The 25,897-nt window shown below is 44.0% G+C and overlaps 1 protein-coding gene across 2 annotated transcripts in view; it reads right to left on the bottom strand.

Annotated features, from left to right (window-relative positions):
• Positions 1–25,406, bottom strand: part of pacs1 (phosphofurin acidic cluster sorting protein 1) — a 40,407-nt gene extending 15,001 nt beyond the window's left edge. For both annotated transcript variants that reach the window (XM_029526241.1, XM_029526242.1), the window contains exons 1-3: positions 24,891–25,406; positions 1,640–1,727; positions 636–725 (exon numbers count right to left, since the gene is read on the bottom strand). In XM_029526241.1, coding sequence (XP_029382101.1) covers positions 636–725; positions 1,640–1,727; positions 24,891–25,048 — 336 coding nt within the window. In that variant the 5' untranslated portion in view covers positions 25,049–25,406. The remainder of the gene's footprint in view (positions 1–635; positions 726–1,639; positions 1,728–24,890) is intronic.
• Between the last annotated feature and the right edge of the window lie 491 nt (positions 25,407–25,897).

Genomic DNA, 25,897 nt, shown 5'->3' with positions numbered 1-25,897 from the left:
ATGACTTTTATTGATTAGAGCAAACTTTTATTTCTAAATGCTGAATTTATTATTGTTATTTTCATGTTATATTCAAATGTGGCACTGAATCATTCATTAATATTTAATATCTGTATTTAGTTATGTGTGCATGTATTTATTTATTTATTTAACGTAGCTCTGACTGTCGTGAGAAGGAAACGGCATCAGGTTTCACGAAGCTGCTCTTCAACTGGATCATTCTTTATGTGAAAACTGGCACCATTTCTTTTAGTTTAACTTCTGTTTTTTTTTTTTGCAGAACATATAAAAAAGCATTGGTCTTGTAAATTGAAGAAGCTCATAAATTCTAGGACAGACCGGGCAAAGCTTTTTGGAGACGGCCGGGTGGTTTATCACGTCCTTGGCACACAGAAAATTTTTTCCCCCCTCTAAATATTATATCGCCTGTCTGTTCACAGAAAATAATTCACCTCTGATTAGAGCTGTGCGTCACATACGGTGGTCTCTGATCTTTTACAAAAGGTACTCGACACCTGCCCTTATAATCCTAAATATTTTAGCTTCATATCAAAGCTCCATTCCGTTTAAAAATTTCAGAAAAGGTTGATGGAGATACAAACAGCGCTTTGGCTCCCCTGAACCTCGGTCTCTACCTGCAGGGAGAAGGTGAGCTGCAGGTCAGTCTCCGTCAGTCCTGCTGACGACAGCAGGATCTCGTTGGAACGCAGGATCCGCTTGGAGCCCTGAAGAGGTGACGGGGACAAAAGACATGAGAGCAAACAAACTCTTATGTAGTGAGAGGAAACAAAGGAGGATGAACAACAAGATGAACCCGACTGAACAGCTTTAAGTACATTATGGTGTTCCAGAAAGAGAATTTATTAGTTTAAAACATGATGTCTCCATCATGAACAAGTTACTGGGAGTGGAGAAACAAATGGCTGTTGCTTTATATCAAATTAGGACTGATAAAGCTTTGTTTTTAAATTGCTGCGGGGCGTACTCTGAAGAGTATTTAGCTCAAAGAAAGCTGGAAAGATTTCTGTTTTTCTCAAGAATATGAGTGTGAATATGAGTAAGAGAATTCAAACACACGAATGTGGTGGAAAGTGTTTGGGCTGGAGAGGAAGAGGGAGTTTGTCCGGATCCAATAACCCGACTTGCGGACACAATGAACAATAGAACAGAAAGAGAAAACAGGAAGAAAAAAAAAAAAAAAGTGGTTTGTTTTTGGTTTATTCAGCAGCATTTATCAGGAAACTGAGTGAAAGTGAATTTCAAGGCTTTATGTCCTAAAATGCCTTTTTAAAGAAATAATTTATCAATAAAGCTGAATCTGAATTCAAATTAAACTGTCACCAGCAGACAGTTTAAATATTTCCATGAGAATTTAATCAGATGCGTTGACTAAATGTGCATTCAGCTGGTATTGAATTCAGATAATAAAGACAGAATTTAAGAGCTATTTTAACATTATTGCTGCGATGAGGTGAGATTAATGTTTAACGCAATTTTCAAGGTAATTAAGTTTAAAAAGATAACTTCTCTGACCTTTTCTCTTCTATAGTGAATTATATTGATATGAAGTTGAAATTAATCAGCTTTAGCAGTTTGGGCTTCTACATTTTTTTTTATTTATTTTTTATTGTGCTCATACCTGCAGTTTGACAGCGATCACCACCGAGGTGAGGTCTTTATCCAGCTCCTTCAGCATGATCAGCTTCTTCAGAGTCAGATTGAACAGCCTGTAGAAAACACAACACAGAAATATAGAAATTTGATTTAATATCCATTAGCATCGCGGCGCCCTGGACTCTCTTCACACCACCTTGATCAACAAGTCCCCAGAGGTTCATCCATTCTCTATTGAGCTGAGCTGCCAGGGCATGGAAGTAAACAAACCAAGAAATTGACGATGGCTGAATTTTATTTCACATTCATCAACCAACAACTGCTCCGATTTCTCCGCTTCTTTTCTTTTTTTTCTGCTTATGCAATTCCCTCTGCTAAATATTATCTCTGCCTGGAAAATGCTAAATGGTCAACACGTAGTAAAACATTGGCAACTCTCAAAAAAAAAAAACAAAGCTTGGATGGATGATATGCTCTGAAAACATTTTTAGATTTCCCCCAAATTTATTTGTGACTAAACCCAATTCGGCCGGGTAGTTGCTGTAAGTTATTAGAATTAATACAGAATTAAAGGAGATTGCAGCAAGAACATCAAACCTTTTGCTCCATTTCATCAGAGCAGAAAATGGCCTCAAACTGAAGAGTTGGAAGTTTCAAAATTCCCTCTGATGATAAAAGTCCTAATTTGATTCCCATCTGTGGTTATTAGTAACAGGTTGAGACTGAGCCACTGCTTTTTCATCATTCATGAGTACTGGCTGGATGACAGCAACAGCTGTCGTTCTAACATTTGTGGGAGAAAAATCAAACATAGAAACAAGGCAAAAAAAAAAAAAAAGTAGATCAGTCGCATCAAGCTGATGGCCGATCCACGCAAAAAGGAGGGAATAGAGACAAATCCCAATCCAGTGACTCAATCCTCACAAAATTGCTTTAAATAATTCTTTAAAGACAGAACATAGAGGGGCATCTGGGAGCTGGTGTTGCTCAAACCCATTTTGTAATCTGACATTGTGTCATCCTCTTCCTGCTCCATCTTTCACTTCTCTAAAAAAACTCATTGCAGCTTTTTATTTTTGTTTTTTTGGGGATGGCAAGCTGTTACAAAAAAATAAATAAATGAATAAATAAAAAAAGAGAGAGAGAAAGAAAGAAAAAGATTCGATTCAGCCCACATCGGGACTCAAAAGTGTTTGCTATTTTTGTAAAACCATCGTTCTTCCATCTGAAGCCAACACTTGCGTCAGTGTGACAACACGCACAAACAGAATTCTGCTGGATTTCATCCATCTGACAGTCATTGAAGAAACAAGAGCTTGTGCAAGTACAAGTTTCCTAATGCCCACACAAACGCACACACACACACACACACACTTAAACTGGTCAAAAACAAAGAAAAACATACAAAACCAGAAGCACAGTGAGAGATTTAGAGAAAAAGACAGACAGCCAAACAGCAGCTGTGCAGCTGGGGGGGGGTCAGACTGTTCAATAATTAATCTCCAGGCCTTCTGAGACACAAAGTAAACCACTAAAATAGGCCTGCTGGGGCTGGATGGGGTGAGACAAGAGACGGGAAAAACAAAAATAGACGTAAGTCAAAGTGATATTTGGGGAAAAAGCCAAGTCAGGGAGGATGACAAAAGATCGGGCACACAAAAGATGAGAAGACGAGGGCAAAATGAGAAAGATGGAGACACAGGAATGAAAAGAGGAGTCAGACAAAGTTGGGAGGGAGAGAGAATAAAAACTGACGGAGACGTCAAAGGAGAGAATAGAGATCTGACAACGACAGCGGCTGCAACACAATGTGTTGACAGAGATGAACTGTCTGACATTCACTTAGAAAAAAATAAATAAAAAAGAGAGAAAATGTGCCATATTTCCAGCAAAAGTGGGCCAAGAAGATAAATAACCAATTTAATATTTCCAATAAAGAAAAAAAAAAAAATCTAACTGATTCCAGCTTCAGTTGAAGCACAGACACACTTGAGTCTCTGATGAAACTGGAAAGATTAAAGGCAGCCAGAGTGGATTCAAACACGGCTCTCCACCCTCAACTTCCCTCTCATCTCACCTGGGCCTGCCTCCAAACCCTCCCCAACCCCGGCCTTTCATCTTTCTTTCAGCGCTCACGTCCCGACACCGAGACGGACGAGTGGCCCCGACTGCTGATGCAACTGCGGGCAAAAAAAACCAAAACAAAAACAAACAAACATCGAGAGCTTTTCCCCTCCAAGCCTTCCAGGGATAGATGAAAGCGGCCAGGAGAGCTTAAACCGATGAATAAAAACAAATCAATTTATTTTTTCTTCCAGCTAGAGGAAGAGCAGATGAAGTGCTGTGTGACTTACACCTGCTGGGTCTGAGTGGACTAACACAAGATGGAGGGGAGGCCGAGCGCCAGGAGTCGATTTGGGACAGGACTGAGGTAGGGCAAGGACAGGGGACAGGCAAAGAGGACTCTGCTGCAGTGTTACATTTCAAAGTCAGATCCAGAGCTGCTGTTGCTCTACATAGAAACGAGCAACATAATCATTTCTTTTTTTCTTTTTTTTTTTAAAGGGAATTACTCCGGTTTTTTGTGCTCCGGCTACCCAGAAGAGCCACAACTATTACTGCCCTACTTCTACGACAATGCAAATAAATGTCTGCCTGAATTATTGGGATGTGTTCAGATGTATCATCTCTTAGTGGGAAGTTTGAAGAAGCTTGTATGATGTCAGTCTCATTATTACATCATTAGACTGTAACTGCCCGGAAGCAGCCCCCGCCCCCGCCCCCGCCCCCTGATGGTGATTGATCAGACAGATTTACTGTTTATGACACCACAGAGGCCTTCGTCATTGGACATGGCTGTTTCGAGGGTCCTCAAACTCCTCCTGGGGTATGATGAACCAAGAACGACACCGGCAGGGTGACTGCAGACTGACTCAGGGCCGCAGAACAGCACCAGCACCAAACTGCTCCATTCAACGGCGGCTCAGTGGGCGTAACATAAAATTTCCCCGGAGATAAACTTACAGTAAATAACTAAACAGTACTTCATTGTTTCCTCATAAATGGATGCAAGCGCCCGTGGGATTTCCGCAAAGTCTGCTGAAACACAAACCGTCCATTAAAGCATCACGCAGAAATTCACTCCACGAGCAACCCAAAGGAAGCCTTTTCACGAGTCATATGGAGAAAGATGGCGGACTAACATGGTCCTTGGGTCCTGTTTTTACTCGTTTTAATGATGCGTCTCATGCTTGTGTGACCTTGTCAGTGACCCCTGCAGTCTTCGCTCAACCGCTGCAAATCCCTCTGGATGACGAAATCAGCCAAACGCTTCAAAAAAACAAAACAATAGCCTGCACGCAGTTCCAGCTACGCTTCGCCACAGTCGGCGAGGGAAATCACATGGTAAAGGTCAAAACGCTCCGCCTGCCACGACCGCTTCCTCTCCGGTCCACTTCTCACTTCTCTGTCCCGTCTCCCTCCCCCGACAGCTTGTCGCCGCGCCTCCACAGCTACACGTTATTATCAATCTGAGCAAAAAGGACAGAAACACGCAGAGGAAAAATAAATCTGGGAGAGCAGCTCACAGTAACAGCACAAGAGAAGCACAGCATTGTTGTTTCGCACAACTAATTGCAAACCTGCTTATACACTGCAAAGCATAATGGAAAGAACAACAAACCAATTCGTCCTTCAGGGATTCTAACTAAACCCGGATTTTGATTAGATCCCACCAGGACCAAACTCTTTTGGGGTTAAAATCTGATATTAACATTCCAGTTTCAAGGAAGATCGCAAACAGGACAGCTTTATTTATTCATGTCAAGAATTCCTGCCAATAATTTCAGCAGCAGAAGAGACGGAGCCGCAACTGAAAATAAAGCAGCTGTTTGCTGTGGAAGGGATTTCCTGATGGGCGGGGCTGGAAGTAGTAATTAACCGATGTGAAAAACGTTCCTGGGGTCTGATGCAGGCGGCCCCGCCTGTCCGACAGCGGATTTAAAACCGAGTCCGCTTCCTTTCACATCAGAGAGTCGATACCTGTGTGAGCTGAGGGGGGAAACCCCACAACCTTTATTGTAAAACATGCATTAGCACATCTTTTCCAGTTTCGCTTCCTCTAATGTTGACGTCGGGGACACATCCAGTTCCACAGAAGAGGAATGTAAAGAACGTATGTGCAGGTTTGCTTCACTGACTACGACTGGCGACACTTTTGGGACCACCAACGAGTTAACCGATCGATTAATCGAGCCGACGTTTTTGGGATCTTCATTTCTGCCCTGTTTCTGTGTTGTGACACTGCGCTGCAGCATTGCTACAACGTTACATAATAAAAAGACAAGAATGAGACAAGAACGCACACTGAGAACGTCTCCAGGCGGCTGGGTGTGCGTTGGTGTGCGAGTTCGACTGACAAAGTGCGTGGCCTCAGTGTGTTACTGAGCGCATCAATTTGGTAAAGAAAGTCTCCATGGTTTGACGGGACAAACTGGAGGAAGACCCAAAGGGCTGAATCACCAGCACCAAGTACACGGCGAATGGCCTTTTGGCTGAGAACGCCTCGTGTTTCCCAGCAGTCAGTGCTGTTTAGCTGTTTATTTGTTTAGGGATGAGGAGGCGGATGAAAGCAGGGAGCTGACGGAGGCAGAGAGCAGTTCAATAACGTCTGTGGGAGGATTGACCTCTGACATTTTGGAAAGGCCAGTCTCTGAAGAAGAGACACAGACATGACGTTTAACAAAGACGCCAAAGGTGGTCGTGCAAATACACTCCATGGAATACCAAAGTAGCAGAAAGATGAGAGAGTTGAAAAATGTTTAGCTTTTGTTTAGTAAAGATTCAATTTATTGATCTATTGAGAAAATGATGCTGAAGCGAAATTATTTTTTTTTTTAATAAACAAAAAAAAAACGAAGAATTTAGAGTTGAATTTAATGGTCTGAAGGCAAACAGCACAAAAGAAATACAGATTGAAATTGCTTTGAAAACGAGGCCAATTTATTAAACCTCTTAAAATGTGACGGCGTGAAAAATGGTTTCTAAAAATCACATTTTAGAAAATCTTTCTTCGCTGAATAATGAAAGAATCATTTTCTGCCAAACAGTTCAAGTATGAGCCGACGACAAGAGAGAGAAATGAAAAATGTACGCATTAAGTGGACGTCCGAGACTGTGAGAGTCTAAATGTGGCACCATATACGGTACAGGATGTGCGTCCAAAAGTGTGAGTGGCATGCTGTGATGTGTTGTGTTGTGTTGTATATGAGCGGGTGGGTGGGTGTGAATGCCTGTGGCTTTAAGAGGAAGGTGCTTATGGTTCCCCCGACAACAACCCATCATGGGAGGTGTGACCTTGCCGTTTTCACCCAGCTCAACAACGCCCTGTCCGCTCCTTTACTTTCCTTCCTCGCCTCCGTTTCTCTCCTTGTAATGGCCTCTAGCTTCCTCTTCCTCCACCTTTTCCTTCCTGCCATCAGTGCATCGTCTCCCCCCTTCCTTCAGGACACTTAAGGACAGATGTCCTCCCTCTGTTGGTTTACAGTAAGTCAACTCTTCTCTTTCTCCACCTCCTCGTGTCGAGGTAACTGTGATCAATGGTGTTGCCATTGACCTGCCGCTGAAAGAATAAGAGTCTTTCCCTCCTTTGTTATTAGCTTCCCCCGGCTCTTTCCCTCCAAACTCATTATCATTCCATTACATGGATTAGTCTGAGATGCACAGCTGGGGCCGAACGCTGCTCACTTTGGACGCAGTGTAACACACACAGACATTGTGTCTGCTGAATTTAAGCCAAATGTTTTTAAATGTCGTCACGAATAAAATGAAACGAAGGAGAATCTTAAATCAAACACGCCAATCTGATATTAATGATATTTGTGAAATCAAAACTACGTCTAAAACTAAACTAAACTCATTCTGTTTATTCACCATGTCATCATATATATTAAGGTTCAAAAACTCAAACAGGACACAACGGATTGAAAATGCACGACATATTGAAAAACTGTGAAAGCATCAGTTGAGGTGATGCTGAGTCAGACGTCAGCTCCAACATCCATCATCATCATCATCCAGGAGGACTTCTAACATGGAAACCACATTACAGCTAAGCTGTAGAAAAAACAAAAGGAGTAAACGCCCTTTATCGTACGATGGATTATTTAAACTATGCCGAGCCAAAAAGCAGCTCAGACTTGTGAAACTTTGCGGGCTAAAGGCAGAAAAACAAGAGCTCAGCCGCCGCTCGAGCCGCGTTGTCAGCCTGAACCTTCGTTACAAGGACACTGATGGAAAGGGAACAAAAATAGTCCATGCGACAGTTCGACAGAGATTGACAGCAGGACTGAGAGCTCTCTGACAGATTATTTAAAAGCCTGTCGTAGGTTCAAAGAAATCAATGTAATGGCGTCAGCTTGTTTTTTCATGTATGCACATTTCTGATTTGTAATAAAACTTAATCAGATCTAACCTGATTTGCTGCATGTTTCCATTTATTATTTTTTTTTTTTTTTGCTATTGCATTCCAGAAAAGTTTGAAAAATGTACTTTTAATTAAAATCCTGCTGCAGGCACCCCAGCAGGGTTACACGCAACATACAAATAGATACATGCATCGCAGGACATGTTGCACGAGCACAGCTGGGAGTTAATTACACACAAACACGCAACACACCAGAACGTGTGCGTCCCCGTCTGAGCACTAAAGTAAAGTCAGCCAAAGCCCTCTCCCCCTTCATCCACTTATTAGCCACCTTTCCAGAGTCACTTTGATCCTGGAAGATTTACAGCAGAGCTCGACTGCCAGACACACAAGAAGTGGTGTAAAAAGACCCAGAGAGCTACAGGATGAAGTTCGCAAACATTCATTCCCATAAAACTGGACATGATATACTAAAAAAATAGGCTTTCTGTTCTTGTACACGAGTGTGAGATGAGTACGAGTTTATGTGGATGTGGATATTTTTAAGAGAGGAGGTGGGAGCTGATTTGGCTTAAAGCCTCACATGGGGGTGGGGGTTTGATCCCGAGGCCCTCAACGAGCTTATCAGTGGCCTGCATGCAGTAACCCCTCACACACTTCTGTGCACAAGTGCTCTCACGCATACAAAGGAAAATAAAAATAAACGCGTTCATTTCAATTAGTGAGTGCATGAAAACGAGGGCACAAAGACAAACATTGTTAGGAAGCAGATCGAGATAGACAGAAGAGGAAGAGTAACAAACATTCGCTTTCTCACTAACAGCGGTCTTTAAATAGCTCTCGGCTGAGCAGAGACAACATGTGAAGATGTCAACAGTTTGCCAGAGCATGGCTGCTTTTTTGTTAAGATGCAAACTGCTCAACTCTCAACATACATTATTACAACTGAGGACGGCTGATAGCACAGAAGCAGCATGAATCTGGCAAAGTGTGACACGACAACTGTGCCTCGGTTGGACGAACAAACGCGTTGTGTGGTTAATATTTTATGTTTCCAATTCGCTGGCTGTGAAGGAAAACGTGTGCCCGAGTGAGACGGTTAAGATTTGTGCAAAATTCATTGTCAAAAGACTAAAATGTGTAGCTGTGTTTACCTCCCGTTTTTAGGGAGGCTTTCCAAAACAGCATTTGTTTATCAAGCAATCATCTTTCCCAAATTGAAATAGCATTATTCATATCACGAAGTAACTAATCAAGCTCTCACAGCTGATAGCAACATTAGCATAAGAACTTCACAATCACTGATACTTGATGCTGCTGTCTACAAACGGAGAAGAGAAAATTTGTGAACACAGAAAAATCCGTGTTCATCGGAAAAGTCAGGTATTCACAGAAGGATCCGTGTTCATGGGAAAATTCAGGTATTCACAGAAGGATCTACAGGATGTTGTCAGTTCAGCACACATTTCACTTCATCCAGCGTGACCCAAGGACCAGCTTTGGTTGGACTGCAGGGCCCCCACCAGACCAAAACATCAGCGCTTGACACCATCCATCATGGAGGGGTCTTGCTAGAATTTGCTGGCTTGAAGAGCATTTCGGAGTTAAATTCCTTCCACTTCTATCACAAAACAGGACTTTTTCAGAGCTTGCTGAAATTGCAATTTGGCTACGTGCGATTGAGGAGCTGGAGTCGACTTCATTCTGTCTGAAGCCCCCTCTATAGCAGCACAACCTGCCTGCAGGGTGGAATGAGTCATGAAGCTCTGCAGTCTGCTCTGCTTCTCATCCACGACCCTCTGACATCCCTCGGCCGGCCAATGAGCTGCTGGAGGAGGCGGGATGAAAAATCATTGGGGATAAAAATCGCATTTAATCGTAAAATGGGGCTGGATTAAAAAAAACAGATATAAACCTATGTGTATGTGTAGGTCTGTGTTTGTGTGTGTCTGTGGCCTGGTCTTATAGATAATTAACATGCTGGTCACAGCAGCAGTCAGACTCGAGTCAGGGTGAGGCTTCCTCCTCCTTCGCCCACAGTGGTGCAGAAGACTAACGCTCCAGTAACATAAAAATGAATAGGCAATACAGCAGGAGCGTCTGGCAAACACTATTACTGAGATACTCTGTGGTCAAGTCGATGGTGCTGCGTTTTCATCTCAGCTGGAGGAGCAGATCTCCTCTTAAAGAGACAAAAGCTGCATTTCCTGTCAATTTTTCCCAAGAAAATGTTTCAACTTCAGTGAAAGACAAAGCATGAACTGCCTCAAACATCACGACAATCGTTTCGAATCAAGGCTGTCGTCAAAATCAAGCCCAATGAGCAACAGTCAAGACGTCATCGCTCAGATTTGTCATCCTGAGGATTTAACGGCTGAAGGCCAAAATCGATTCCAGCTGGTGATTCAACGGACGACGAGCTGCAGGATGTAGAATAAAAGACCTGGTTTACTAAGGCAGACACCTTGAGTGCAAAAGTTAGAGTCAGAGGAGCAAACAGAAAATCAGATGCATGTGGGAGGAATCGCATTTAAGATCGGCTGACTCACCGAGCAGGAGATGATTTAGAGAACGATTTTGTTCCCACACAAAAAGCATAGCACCACCTGAAGTTTAGATTTCAGAGCTATGCGAACAGCAGTACAGTGAACAAAAGGCTCCTAAATGTAACCGTCTCAGATCTCTGATACAGAGGAAACATTTTGTTGGCTGTATCGCTGAAAACAGTAGTTTCCAGGTCAGCTGCTCCACTAATCAGTTGGTGCTGGATTAATATTGTCAGGAGGGAAAAAAAAAACAAAAAAAACCCAACAAACTTTCCTAAACCAAACAGAAAACACTGAATCCACCTCATCTGGATGACGTGCTGTGAGCCCCCTCCCCCAAAGTTTATAATCTCTCCCCAGCTATGGCCGGCATACGCTCACCCTGATCCGAATCTTATCAGCGTTTGTCCAAAGGGAACCAAATCCAGCCCTGCTGACACACATTAGATGGAGCTCGCTGGCAGGTGGGGGGCAAACAAACGTGTCCACAGAGGAGGCTGATTGCAGTTCAGATGATCAATATTCATGAACGCTTTGGTATTAACTAAACAGGGGAAGAGAGACAAAGGAAGGAGGAAGTAGAGCCAACGAGCAAGAGAAGAAAAAAAAAAAAAGAAAAACACCAATGCAGCAGCTTTTAACGGTGCAGATCGATGGAAGACAGAGTCTGTCTGTCTGTCCGTCTCTGCCAGAAGCGTTATGTTGACATTACAAGGTACACAACTCTGAAATATCTCCACTTTCTCATAACAAATCATCTTCAGTTGCTACAGATATATTATCGCATTAGCACCAGAGTTTACCTGCTCTGATGCCTTTAATACAGACTGACTCAGTTCAACTTTCCTTTTTCTGCTGTAAATAAGGAAAAGAAACATACAATCCTGAGCATTTAAACCATGAACGGTGATAAAATTACTTTTTCTTTTTATTCCCATCCAATTTCATGAAAACATCCACACCAAATATCTCATTCTGATTTCTCAAATATAGCTCCTAAAAGGACTTTCCTCGATGTGCCAAGTATTGTGTTGGTTTTTCTTTTTGCTTCCATGCTGAAATTCTGTCAGAAGCCCGGTTCAATAAATCTTTCGTATTGAACAACTCTTACATCAGATCCTTGGCCCCTTATTTCAGTTTCTTGTTGCCTTGAACCTTCATCAGAATAGCAAAGACAGGTAAAAAAAAAAAAAGTATAATCAGGTGTTCCTCTTTGTATTACCCTGCCATCATATTTTACTTTTTTTTAAACTGAGTAAAGTGGGATTAATCAGGGTTAACGATTCCCAGGCATTACTGCATCTTAGATTTTCAGCTACTCTGCTTATTAGTTTGTTTGTTTTTTAATGATATTTAAGCTGTTTTATTGGAGAGCTATTTGTGTCGGATTGGCCGTTCAGCTGGACTTCATTCGTTCCCCTGCCAGCAGGCAGAGGAAGCTAAATCTGTCCGAGAGGTGAGCAGCATCAAAAGCCTCAAAAATAATTATGTCCTGCTTAAAAATGATCTTTTGGCTTACTGCTCCTCTTACATCTCGATCTTTTCTTTTCAGATGTGCACATTGAATTGCAAAATAGGTACGACGACAATAGAACCAAAGCTCACCTTGACCTACAAGGTGAGTTTCAATGAATAATAATTGCAAAAAAAATAAATAAATAAAGCGTAATATTAAACTACCCTTCATCAGCTAATGGCTTTGGGAGACGCGGGGCTCCTAATCTCTTTGTCGACGTCTCCTTTTGTTGTTTTGGTTCAGGTACATGGGAGATTTCATGGAAACCTGGGAGAAGGGCTTTATAAGTCCGCGGCTATAATTAAACGTGACTTTGAGACAGGAGGGGAGCGCGGCCGCTGGGAAAAGAGACGTTTAGGACCAGAATATTCTGTTCGGAAAGATTAGACATGAAATGAAGCTGACCGCCAATCCTGCCAGTCTCTGTTCCTCTTCTGTGACATTGCCCATTTCCATTGTGTGTGTGCGTGCGTGTGTGTGTGTGTGTGCAGAAGAGACTGCCAGCATCTGCAAACTGAATCTATGAATAATTCCTCTTCCCAGATCTGACATTGTGGGTTCAAGTGTTTTTCAGTAAACGTCTAAACAGATCAATTATCAACATTTAAAGGTGTGATAAAATGCATTAGGCCTGTCAGTGTGCGGTTTTCTGTGTTTGTGTGTTTGTGTGTGCTGCATGTTTGTCATCCCCTCACTCTTCAATTTCACCCACGTCTTATCTCTCCCAGTAACACAAGCTGTCCACCATTGTCCGCCAACAAAAAGCAGGGCTATCTCTCCTTCTGCCTCTCATCTTCTGCCCACTCCCTTCTCTCCATTCAAGGCTTTCCCCCCCTCGTTCCTCTTCTGGCAATTCACAACTCTCCATCTGCCTCCATTTTCCCTCCATCCCGTCATCCTGCTCCACCTTCAGCTCCCATTTTTCCTGAAGCCTGCTCAAACCCCGAATTTGCCACACTGCTGTGCTTACTTTTGCAAATTCAGCTTTTGGCAGTTTCATCTGAACTCTCTGTGTCTTTCCATGATCCATAACTTCCACCATTTATATTATTGAAATAACTTTTTCATTACGATATCTTAATATAAGGGTTATATAGTTTTTGTTTTCACCGCTGCGTGTTGAAAGATTGAGTGTGGCCTTCACATGGCAATTGCATGCTATGAATTCTTAAAGCCTGAGTAAATTCTGTTTTATCAGAGCACATCAACTAAACATTATGAGCAGGAAGATGCCACAGTTTTGTCCGTGTTCTCAAAATGAGAAGTCTGGATTTCCGATGTAATATTGGAGGCAAGCTGCCAACCAGCTACCAAAAAGAAAAATGACATTTTAAATCAGAGAAGGCAATAAATTCCCAACACCAACGTTAGCTTGCTGAACATATATATATCAAAGATAATCTTGTCTGGGTCAGGCTGTAATTTTTAATTTTTACTTTTTTAAATCAGTGCCAATTGATTAGCAGAAAAAATTGTGCTGGCCAGTATTGTGCTTAAAAATGAAAGTGATGTGATTTTTATGTGTTCATAGAAACATGTTGCACTTGGCAGGATTTCTGTTAAATGACACATTAGCCTCAGAAAACTGTCAGACAATCATTTTGCAACTAAATTCATCACATCAGAAGATTGTCTGAGGATCAGTGTGAGTCAACTCAGGAGGTGAAACCTACTCCAGACTGTGCCGCCCAAACTGACAATTGATGATATTCAGACCCGAAAAAACTAATTTCTGCAACCTTTCTTTTGAAAGATGCCGCTAATATCACGTGACATGGCAACCATGACCTTTGTGAACACACAAACACACACACACCCCCGCCATAGCATGCCTACTCACGATCTCTCAGTGTGTTTACATTTCTGAATAAGCAGTCTGCGTGTGTGTCAAGGGAAAAAGTGTATGAATGGGAGGAACAGAGTGGGTACAGCTACATAAGTAGGTTATAGATAACAGATAACACAATAGTTGTGTGTGTGTGTGTACCACATGGACCTTATGTACTATATGCATCAGTGAGCATGCAGTATGTGGTTTTCCCGTACAGCTATAAAGGCAGTTGTGTGCTTTCCTGCACTGTGACTCATATTTGATCTGAAGGCAGAGCAGAAGTGATTCCTTATTACAGCTTTAAAAAAAAAAAAATAATAAAATATGATATGCATGTGTGTGTATTTGTGAGTGTGTGTGTGTGTGTGTACATTCGCACAGACCTATTGCTCACCACAGAACTCATCAAGTCCAGATCCTGGTCTGGCTCTTTGCTGTGTGCTTTAGCCCACTGCAGGGGAGCTATCTGAGCGTGTGACTGCACGTAGGTGGGTGGGCACTTCATCTTTTTTGATGTTGTTATATTCAGCCATCTAGTGTGCGTGTGTGTACGTGGGAGGCTGACGCCTCGTTTTGGAAGACATGAGAGTGAACTGTGTAGCGTGTGTGTGTGTGTGTGTGTGTGTGTGCAAATCCATCAAATCAAATCCTCAGATAGATACAAAAATTGAGAAATTCGGGGGAGGTAAACAACGGTGACCAAAACATTTTTGGACAGGCCAGTAGCTCAACATTTCTGTGCTTAACGTGACTTGGCAAAGAGGAACAGCGAGAGCGAGAGAGAGCAGAAGAAGTGGATGAAATGAAATAAAGAAATAAAACAGGTCGAACAACTGAGAGAAACTGAAGTATGTGTCGAGTGACACATCAGATTTTCTCCCTGATCACAACAAATCTCTGCTCTAATACAACTTTTCTGTTATTCATGCTGTTATGTAATCTTTTAAACAAGTGGCTTGCAGATATACATGAGTAGAAAGTGCTGCGGTTTTTTCCTTGTTGTTGGTTTTTTTTTTGTGTGTTTTTGAAAGGAGAGAGAGAGTGACAAATAACACCCTATGGCCTGGATTCAGTCTGTGAAAGGGGCAGAGCATTTTAAAGCAGGAAGACACTGACCTTATGGTGCCTTCCAGAGGTGGCATGTTGTTTGTACTCCTGACAAAAGGGCACACAAACATCGCAAAAACTCTGATTTTTAACCGCGGCTGACGTGGAACGACGCCTTCGTCCTCTTCACTGAACTCGACTGAGAGTCGGCTGAGGTGAGAAAGTGAAACTGGAGAATAGATGAGATGAAATGAAAAGGGAAAGTTTAAGAGTCACAAATAGCAAGCCCAGGCAGGGAGAGAGAAAGTGAGCACCTCCAGTCATGCTGCGTGAACGCAACAGCTTTGTGTTGGTGAAACAGGTCGCACAACTGAAGAGAAAGATCGGGAACTTCCAAACAACATCTCCAAAATTAAAAGACAAACTGGTCTCCACTTTAACACTGCAGAGCACATTAAAGGACTTTCAGGGACAACCTGGCGCTCAACACAAACTCTGAAACATAATAATCAATAATAAAAAAAGGTAAATGAACATGTCATCCCTTTAACGGCTCACTGGCAGCAGAGAATGAGTTATTCTGCTTTTCTCATGAAAAGCTTTTGCATTTATATTTGCATGTATTAAATACGCATCTACCGAAAAGCGGAAACAACTTCGACGAGACACGGCTGTTACAGAGGCGACGGTCGCCATGTTGGTATCAAATCTGCGGCAGCAGGTGAGCCGGATCTCAGGTGGCCATAACGGCTCCTCCAACAATGGCAGCCGAGGCGAGACTGCAGATTTGTCACGGCTGTTGGGAAAGTTGAGGAGATGGCTGCGAGGCCGGAGGAAGGTATATCAGAAGGACGGTTAGCAGAGATTATTAGAGACAAGAGAACGACTCCGTGGAGAGGGGTCGAGGAAAGAAAGATGGATGGAGAGGTGTGAGAGAGGAAAGGGCGAAGGTATGGAAGCGTACGGCCGAGCTAATTCTCTAATATCTCCTCCTTCTGCCGCAGCTGCTCTCCTCCCTTTTCACCAACTCTCCACGGCTTTGATGTCCTTTTCTAATAAAGCCTCCCTTTCTTTTCTCTCTCTCCCATCCCATCCCATCATCCCCACCAGCCTCTCCTCTTGTCACCTTCATCCGCTGCAGCCCATTTTCTACCATCCATAAGATAATCCTTGATCCCTCCCCAGCTCTCATCTCGCCGCCTGCTTTTTCCCAAACGGCCTTCTCTCTCCCTCTCATAAAGCTCTTCTCTTTGTCACGTCCATGTGCGTGACGGACGCCGGTTTTCAGACATCGGACTGAGTGTCTGTGTTGTAATTCAGGCGGTCAACGGCAGCTTCATGTTCAGATGGTTTGCTGGCCACTAATGCTGTCCACTCAATCCATAATGTGGGAGAAGTGTGTTGGTCCGTAACAAATAGGTGACACATACTTCAAACATAGAAGAGAGAGGAAAAAAAAAAAGCGTGGATTCATTCAAAATTTGAGACCACAGTTTTAGTTAGCTAAAGCCAAGAAAAGAAGTATTTTGAAAACACCAGCCTGAGCTCAGAGTGATGATGAATTTTATGCACTAATGATGACAGAATATCTTTTTTTTTTTTTTTTTTTTTAAATCTGCTAAAGGCAATCCTCGTTAGTTGCAGCTGCAGCTCACAGATGAGTCCGGCAAAGTCGCACAAGCGTCTCACTGGCCCAGCCAAGAAAGACCGACATTTCACAAGAGCAACACCGGGCTAATTTGCAAACGCTGACAAAACCAGAGATGAGGGCGACGGCCCGGCGGTCTGGAGCAAGGCTAGCTTCACCCTTCACTTCACCGCTTCCTCCGCTGCGTTGCCCTGAAGATGCCTCATCACTCTCTCCTCTCCCTGCCTCGTTTTCCCTTTGCTGGGCTTGTTAAGATGAACAGTCACCACGCTGACATGAGCTGACACTTAGCCCCGAGAATGTACACCCTACAACACACACACACACACACACACACACACACACACACACACACAAAGCCAGACAGCTAGGTGAGGCAGGACTATTTGCACTGTGAAGGATTCACTGATATTACAAAGTAGGGGAAAAAATAAAAAAAACAAACACCACAGGAAGGACTCTAAAACACACACACATAAATGCAAGGTCAGTCAGGCCGCCGATTCAAGAGCTGGCAAACATAATGAAAATGTCTCCGCTAAAGGCGGCGTTCAGCGTGGAAGCAGAGTGTGAACAAACAGCGCTCACACTCTCAACCAGCATTTGATGTGATGCGCAGGGGAGACGGGGCGCGTTTAAGTGCAGCAAAGAACGCAGTGAAGATGGCACTTAGAAGCGAGAACGGTGTGAAGGAGGGCGGCCGTGAACGTCACACCACCACCACAAGACAGAAAGAAAGCGTGAGACGGGAAAACGGCGTGACGCTCTACCAAACACCACGGCGAGGGGCGCCCTCTCAATAACACACCGCCAGTGTTCAATGAAAATTTCCAGGTGAGACCAGCAGCGATGGATGACGGAAATGACTCTCAGCACCATCAGTCTTCAGAGCTGGTCCGCTCAATATCCACTACAGGAAACAATCAATTTAAATAAATGGAGGCTGTTTCGATAGACAGTCACATGTGACTGCAAGATGGATTGAAAAGCCATGCTGTGTAGTTTCTCCATTTTATTTGGTTTTCCGCGTAGTCCTCTCTCTCTCTCTGCATTATAAACATAAAAGAGAATTATATTATCTGTCCTAACAGCTGAGAGCTGAAGAGTGAATCCTGTTCGTGCGGTCAACTTCTTTTCAGAACTTTTTTTTTTTTTTCCCCTCTGCAGCAGGACGCCGATATATCAACACAGAGGTGTCACTGAAATGAAGGAGGAGCACCGCTGGAGCACTAAATTCAGCCTTAACTGAAAACAGCACAGGAGGGAGCGTGTTGGTTTTAAGTCACCAGTGAGGTGATTAATTACGTCCAGAACCCAGAGCCTGTCCCGTTCAGAACCACATGTATGATTTATGACTCACTGACGTTTATTACATTTTGACTGCGTTTTTACGTGAATGTTTTTTTTTTTTTTTTGGGTCACATGACGCTCTGCCAGTCCCCCACTATGTTACAGTGTGAACTCATTTCAGCCCTCAAGATTCAATTAGACGAATACACACACGCACACTCGGGCAGATTGAGGTATCTGGTGTATTTAAAAAATGACCTTTTGCTCTTTCACTCACTTTCATCTGCCAGGTTTCCCTCCGTCTCATTAAATTCTATCCTCGCTTTCTCTTTTTCTCTCTCCATCTCTTTCTGACTTGCTCTACTTCCCACAGCCACAGGCAAGGACACGAAGAGGCCTGTCGCTTCCTAAGGAGGGCAGAATCAACCCACAGACACACACACACACACACACACCTCTGCCAAAAGCTATCGTATATGTTCACAAAACAAAACAGCACATGTGCAACAATGTAAGGTTTTATATGTGTTGAGGCGACAAAACAAGATGAAACAAACAACAACAAAAAAAACATTGTGTTGTTACAAGTTGTTGTTGTTGCTGGTGGGTTTGTTAATCACAATTTTGCTGGTTTGCAATTTGTTATCCAGAGCACAAGCTTGTGGTCTAGGTTGTGAGACTGAGCATGTGACCTGTTGAATGCGTGTGTGTCTGAGAAGATAAGGTCAGGCTTGCGTTGACAGAAAGAGGAAAACATCTGTTGCTGGTGCATCTATCTGCGGTTCTCTGTGTGTGAGTCTGTCCCCCTGCAGGAGCACGTAGTCGGACACCTCCTTTTGTTCACTCACACACACACACACACACACACACACACACACACACACAAACACAATACAACTGACCCTTCGTTAAAGCGATTACAGATTAATGAGCAGAGCACCCGCTTAATCCAGTTTAGCTCGAGATGGGAAGACGATGCCATCGGAGCTCACTGTCCGCCGCCGTGCACGACCACACGACGCCGGAGCAGAAAACCGCCATTTGAGTGGGTAATCATATCAACCTCCTGCTTATCAGCCAATCAGGGCCCACCTCAACCCCGTCATACTGGGCCGAGGGTAACAGAGTGGCAGTGAGGAGGAGCGACACACACACACACACACACACACTTTGTCTGGACAGTTAAACCTGAGCTCTTCAGTCAAACTTTAGCTTGAATATGATTTAAATTCTCAAAATGTGCCAGTTTGCTTTCTTCTCTGTCACCTGAGAGGAATATGCAGCTGGAAAAAGCCGAACTGGCTCAGTCCAAAGGTAACAAAATCCTAATGTGGACAAACATCGAGGTGGTATTGATCTTCTTCTCCAACTCCAAAAATGGTGAACAGCTTTTTTTTCCTCCCCTCCAACTATTTCATGTATATGTCATTTGGGGGGGGGGCATGATCAGATTTTATTTTCATTCGTCTTTTACATGCTATTTTGGAAATGGATTCGCTCGGTTCTGCTGTGTTACTGAGGGAAAACATGAGTGTTACCTAACGTATTATGGCTTATATAACACAATAAAAAATATGATTGTGTATCGAGGGAAAGCATCCTCCTGCCATCATCTCTCTGAAGTCGACCGAATGAAATACAACCGGTTTAAAAAAAAAAAAAAAAGAGACAGGAAGGAAAAATAATGAAACAAATGCACCAAAGTCACTCTATCTAATGTAGAAAAACACAAACAACTCAGAAAATCTCTGCTTCGACATTATAAAACTGTTGGCCAGTCGAAGAAATGTCAGTAATCCTTAAACAACAGGTACCATGTCAAGGTCAATCTATGATAAGTGTATTACAAGCTTGTGTTGTCACCCAGGAACAGTGTGTAACCTGAGCTGCAGAGGATTACAGTCGCATGCTCGCATTATTTGCATGGACGTCACATGCGGCTATGCAGTTGCAGCACAGACGCACAAAAGTCCTCACAAGCAAATTTTCACTGCGTGACGGGACGGTTAGCTTTCTCCAGAAACACTTCCAACGTGTTACCGAAACTGAGGTGTCCGTCTTTAAATGGCTTTGTGTGTGTGTCTGTGTGATTTGTGTTTCCTACACAGCATGTTTGTTTGTGTGACTGGACGCCAGCGCATTTTTGTATATAGCACATCAGATGAGAGCAAAACATATGTCAGTGACACTGTCCATGAATAGGTGTCACTACACCTCAGAAATGGAGAGGTGTGTGTGCGCGTGTGTGTGAGTCCGTGTACATGCACACTAGCTGCCAGATGGGAGTCCACGATTCCACAGCACGCGTCTCGCTGCCAGGAGATATAAGCATTACGACTCTCAGACAGTGTAGCAAAGGCCTCATTAGACAGCAGCAGTGTTAAAGGCCGTCAGACCAAACCGACAAAACGCACAAAAAGATACATATTTTTACTGGAGATTACATTTAAGAGGGGCGATTGTGTAATGTCACAGAGTGCTAATTAAAACACAAACCCCTCAGTCACTCCAACATATAGCATTAACTTATGAGTGTGTTGATATTCCTTTTTTTTGCATGTGAAACACAGACCATAGATGAAGAAGGAGTCTAAAACTCGCCTTGATTATCTCTTCCAACGGTCAAAGTGTGCAGATTTAACAAGCTGGACAAATGTAGCGTTAGCTTTAATGGAAATATTTCACTTCAGGAGAGTAAACGCTTCCGACAGGAGGAAAGATAATTAAGGTGAATTTCCCCAGCAACACCTGTCTCAAGATGTTTTCGGTTTTTCTTACATTAAAATAAAAAAAAAAAACAAAAAAACTGTTTCCCTTCTAAAATTGCAGTCATCCAATATGGACCCTGTCTGAGCTCCAGCTGGAGTTCAACCAAAGCTGGTTTTTATGGTCTGATACCTGCGATGGAATTCTTTTTATCTATTATTAATTATTAAAACTGACTCTTCTGGTGTGAAATGAAGTCTTAGAGAAACAAATAAAAAGCATTCATGTCACCATTGCGTGTTCCAGCACTGAAAGGCACACCAGTGTGATACTTTGAGTGGGTGAGCAGCTTTTTAAAGCTGGGTGAGAGCTTTCTCTGCGTCTTTCTACATCTTTTTCAGCTACAGTAGGAACGCTGTGGACGACAGTGCCGAAGACGCTCTCCTGACTCTGTGCAAACAATCACTGGCAGTCAATAACGATCACGTGTGTCATTATCTTCCGTCTCTCCCCGAGGCTTCAGGTTGGAAGGCTGCACTACCAGAATTAGGAATTATCACGAAAAACGGCGGGGTGTGTTCGGAGGAGGAAGAGGAGCTTTGACCTTCATCGGGGAAACTTCAGACCTCTCGGCCGCTCAGCTGTGCAGAAGAACGAGCAGCGCCGGGGCAAGTGGCCAAGTCAAAGCGCCTTAATGAACACTACTACCCTGCCTACATGTGTGCGTATGCAATAGCCTGTTGGCGCTCTCCCACTTCTTTTTCCATTAGTGTGTGCTCAGCAGCCGGAGTTTAGGGGGCAGAGAGGATAACGTGAAGCCGACACTTGAGGAACAAGGAGTGTCGTCCCTCTGCTGCGTTGCTGGGCAATTATAGCCAACCAGTCCAACAAATGCTCGACGTTTCTGCACCGCGCTCCTCCCTGCCAGCACATCTACTGTTCACCGTTTATTATAGCTCTGAACGTTCTGTAGCACAAAAGAGGAACCGGCTTACATTTCAGGATTCCAGTAACTAATAGCAAAGTATTTTACTGAATGTTTGGTGTCACTCATAGAGGAGAGAATTTTTAAATTCCTGTGAGTGCCCCTGTCTCAGCCTCTCAAAATGTGTGATAACGTCAGCTGTGGTTCACAAGCTCTGGAGTTATTTCCTCCAGTTTCTAATCTGAAATCATCAGATATGGCTGCGATGTTGGTGCGTTTTCTCCTTTTGCAAATAATAATAAGCAATAATAAATAATAGTTTTCTGGGAAACGCTCCCCTCGTGCACGCTCCTGATGAGAACAGCAGGTGGGTTTGCTACATAAATCTGGACAGTTGTAGGATAACAATGCAGACGGCAGGGAAAAAATGGCTGCTTTCAAAAATTTCAGTTTTCTCCCAGTTTTTTTTTTTTTTTTAGTAATTGACTGCATATTTTATTTCTTTGGGCTCCTAAAAAGTATTCTAACAAGAAATAAAAGCCTCTTTCATGGCCACTTGGGAAAGAGACTCCTCGGACCACTCGTGGCTCAGACGCCACAGTGAAGCAATGAGCAAAGGCCGAGCATCCATCTACGGACTTTCCCCTCTGCTCCCTTTAATAATGCAGGACGAGGATCTCTGCGACGGCGCCCATTCCTAGAATACTTGAAACAGGGAAGCTGCTGGAGGAGGGCTTAACTAAACCCCGCTGGATGCTGGAATCTGAACCATTTGTGGTGCAAATGCTGGCAGACGCTGCCGACGGTGAGTTGGCAGTAACAATAAATACACCTGAGAATTGCTGATCTTTATTCAACACTTCCTAAATATGTATGAGGAGAGGCTGTGAGGCCGGCGGGGCAGCTCCTGTACTCATCAGGGGGATTATGTGGCTGCAGGATAGGAGACAAAGTAATGAAGCATGCAAAAAGGGCGACAGTGGCAAGCACCGGTTTTATGTTGTGTGTTTGTGTGCACCGATGCCACTGACACTGCAGAGCATTAAAGAGAGGAATCGCCCTCTGTGAGCCACTCTAGGTTTAGTGAAATGGCTTATTCCTCTCCAGTAAAGAAAAGAATAGCGGGTCAGGAGGGCTGAACGCCAAAATGACCTCACACTGTGTTGATGGATATGAGGAAGGGTGGAGCTGATTATCAGATGAGCCCTGTGCCCCGTTCACCGTACTGCCGAGGAACACAGATTTGACTCCCAGCTGCTCAAACAAATGATATCATCTCCTTGAATGCTTCCTGTCACTCCCCCATTGAACGTGACCCATAAAATGCCACAAAACAAACAAAGTGGATGGTTGACATGTTTCACGTTTCCACGTTCCCCATGAATTGAAACAAGCAGCCAAGAGCATGTTTACGCCTGGGAGGGAGAAGTCAGCCCACAGCGCTGCACAAACAACACACCGAGTGGTGTTGTGGGGAGACAGGAAGAGGTTGTAGCACTAACAGTGCAGCTATAGTGTAATGGTAATGGTGGTGGTGGTGGTGGTGGTGGTGGTGGAGGGCGGAGGGGGGGGGCTCCAAGTCCTGCAGGAACAAAGATTAAGCAAAATGGGCTGACTCGGTAGCAGACGCAGGTTCTCCTCACGATACCACAGATCAGCTGCCAGCTCCATTCCTGAGGACTTTTCCTGTGTCTGCAAGAAATCCCATTTAAATGTGGATGACAGTCTCCGCTTCCACTTCCACCTCCCAGACTCATCCTGTTTCTTTTCACCACAATTTTTTTCCCCCCCGGCACTGCGAATCTCTCTCTGTTGCTGCGACTGCAGTGAAATCGAAGATATTTGACAGACCATGACGGCTGCAGAAAAAAGCCCCGTCCAAATAAACATTTAGAATTTAAAAAAAAAAAAAAAGATCCACACTTTCATTCTGAAGCACAGTGCCAAGGTAGCGCACAAATGGTAGCAGTCTGTATCTTAAATGAAAGATCAGGAGGAAACAACGGGTGCTTTATTCATCCGAGCTGTTCAAAAATATAGATCCAAGACGGTATCATTTATTCACAAGTGCACGGTGCTCTCACACATACACATCGCCAAAATACTAAGAAGCAAAATACCCCCTTGAGGCTTTGCTTCCTACCCAGTAAAAACCCCAAAGCATTTTTGAAAGCTGCATTAAGATGTCAGCATGTGAGCTTTGAGTGTGATGCCTCTACCAGCGTGCTTCATTGTCACTAATTGCTCTGAGTAATCTAAACATCTGGGCTCATCTCAGATGAACTTAGCTAACCAGGAAATGAAAATACAAATTAAAAAAAAAAGGGGGAGGGGGGGGTAAATGTTACATTTGTAGACAAATTCAAATTTACAAGCGAAGCTCAACTGGTGATAGCCGCAATAAAACGTCACCATAAAAGATGAAAAAAAAAAAGAATCAGTACTGCCAACAAAATTTGTTGTGATTTTTTTTATGACCTTGGCCTTCATGCGGTCTAAAAATCCATCATCAGCTCTGTAATTGTACGTATAGCCAGGCCTTTGAGTCACATGAGCGGCCCTTCAGTCACCACGGTTAACCTTTGACCTTGACTCTAACTCATGACTGTAATTGTTGCGGTGGCATCATAAATGGGGGAGGTCAAACTTCGGCTGCAGCAGCACATATGCAGAGATGTGTCTCTCCATGCAGATGAAACCAGCACAGGTCTCTCACACACACACACACACACACACACACAGCAGCCAGATGGATCCCTTCACAGGCCGGCTGTGGAGGCTTTCACTCAAACAAAGAAGCCTACTTCAGAGTCTTTGTTTGGGGCTGAGCTTGTGATAAGGTGTCTCGCCCACTGTGACCTTGCTGCGCTGCCCATGTGAGCACAAACAGCAACTTTCATTGCATCACAACCAGCAATGACCGACCCCCAACACCACCACCACAACAACAAATGCAGCCTCCTCTGCTGAATGTGTGACATTAGAGCTGGATCAGGTGTGGACACGGAGTCTCCGCCGTCTGCAGCCCCCCCCCCCCACCCCCGGTGCTTCACCAGTCTTTGTGTCTGCATCGATCAGGCGGGCAACAACTGGGGCAACTGAGCAGGGAAAGGCTGCAGCTGCCCCAACACAAACAGCCCCATTGAGCACCCAAGGTAACCAGGAGTCATGTCCATTCAGATGGTGGTCAAACTGCGGTCTGAGGACCTGTGAGGGGGCGTGGGGCCCCACATTGGAGTCCAGATGGAGAAGTACCCCCATTAGACAGAAGGAATTCTGCTAATTCCCATTATAATGAATGAAGACATCACGGTGTTTACCCCCCCCCCCCCCCTTCACATACCTCGGCACACAGCTCGGGGAGGAGCGGTCCACCTCCCAGGTAGCGTACAGGTTCATGTGCACCGGCCGGTTGGAGGTGATGCTGACCGGCTTGGAGGGCTGCATGTGCGGCGAAGGGACGCCCCCGGTCCGCGGGAGCCCTCCTCCTCTCTCCGACATCCTGGAGGCTGGAAGCTGGCGTTCAGCTACTGTAGGGGGTTGAAGGGGGTGGGAGGATTTCTCCTCCGTGTCCGTATTATTATTATTATTATTATTTCTCTGCGCCTTCTTCTTCTTCCTCCGCCTTGTTTTTTCAGGCTCCTGCTGGCGCAAATGCGTAAAACCGGTGCGGACGGAAAGTTCCTAATCTCCGCTTGTCAGTGAAAACATCTCGATGGGGACGGAAGGAGGTTCGGAGGGAGGAAGAATCCTGGTCCTGGTTCCGGTCCGGGTCCGGGTCCTCTCCCCCTCTGGTCCCCCGCCTCGGTCCGGACTCGCTCGGCTGCGGCGCGTCGCTGCAGGAAGCGGAAATTTTTTCTCTCGCCTGAAGTCGCACAATGAGCCGAAAGACGAGAGCGACGCCTCTTCAGAGAGAGAGGCCGGCCCAGGAGGAGGGAGGAGCGGGGGAGGGCAGCCAATGGAGAGCCGGAGACCTGAAAAAAATATAATACATAAACCACACAGCTTAAAAATGTGAGGTTTATTCATCTATTCTAATAATCTGCTGCTCCAACACATTCAGGATATTCAAAGCAGAACACACAAAACTTCATCTCACATCAAACTGAAGAATCGTTATGTTAATGTAGATTTAGTAATCTTTCATTTTGATTGTATTTAGTTTTGAGAAATTGACTGAATGCTTGTTTTTTTTTTTTTTTTTAGGTGAAACATGACATGAGCATTTAAAGTGTGCTTTGTTAGAAAAAGCGCCCTTCGTTCTGGCAGCTAATCATTAAATGCTGCATGTATTAAAGCCTCGATGTTCTGATTTAATGTGTTATTGTCATCACCAAAAGAATTCAAAAG

The sequence above is a fragment of the Echeneis naucrates genome, chromosome 18, assembly GCF_900963305.1.
Source record: "Echeneis naucrates chromosome 18, fEcheNa1.1, whole genome shotgun sequence".
Taxonomy (NCBI): Eukaryota; Metazoa; Chordata; class Actinopteri; order Carangiformes; family Echeneidae; genus Echeneis; species Echeneis naucrates.
The sequence above is the reverse complement of the archived record's forward strand: the minus strand, read 5'-3'. Positions and strand labels throughout refer to the sequence as shown.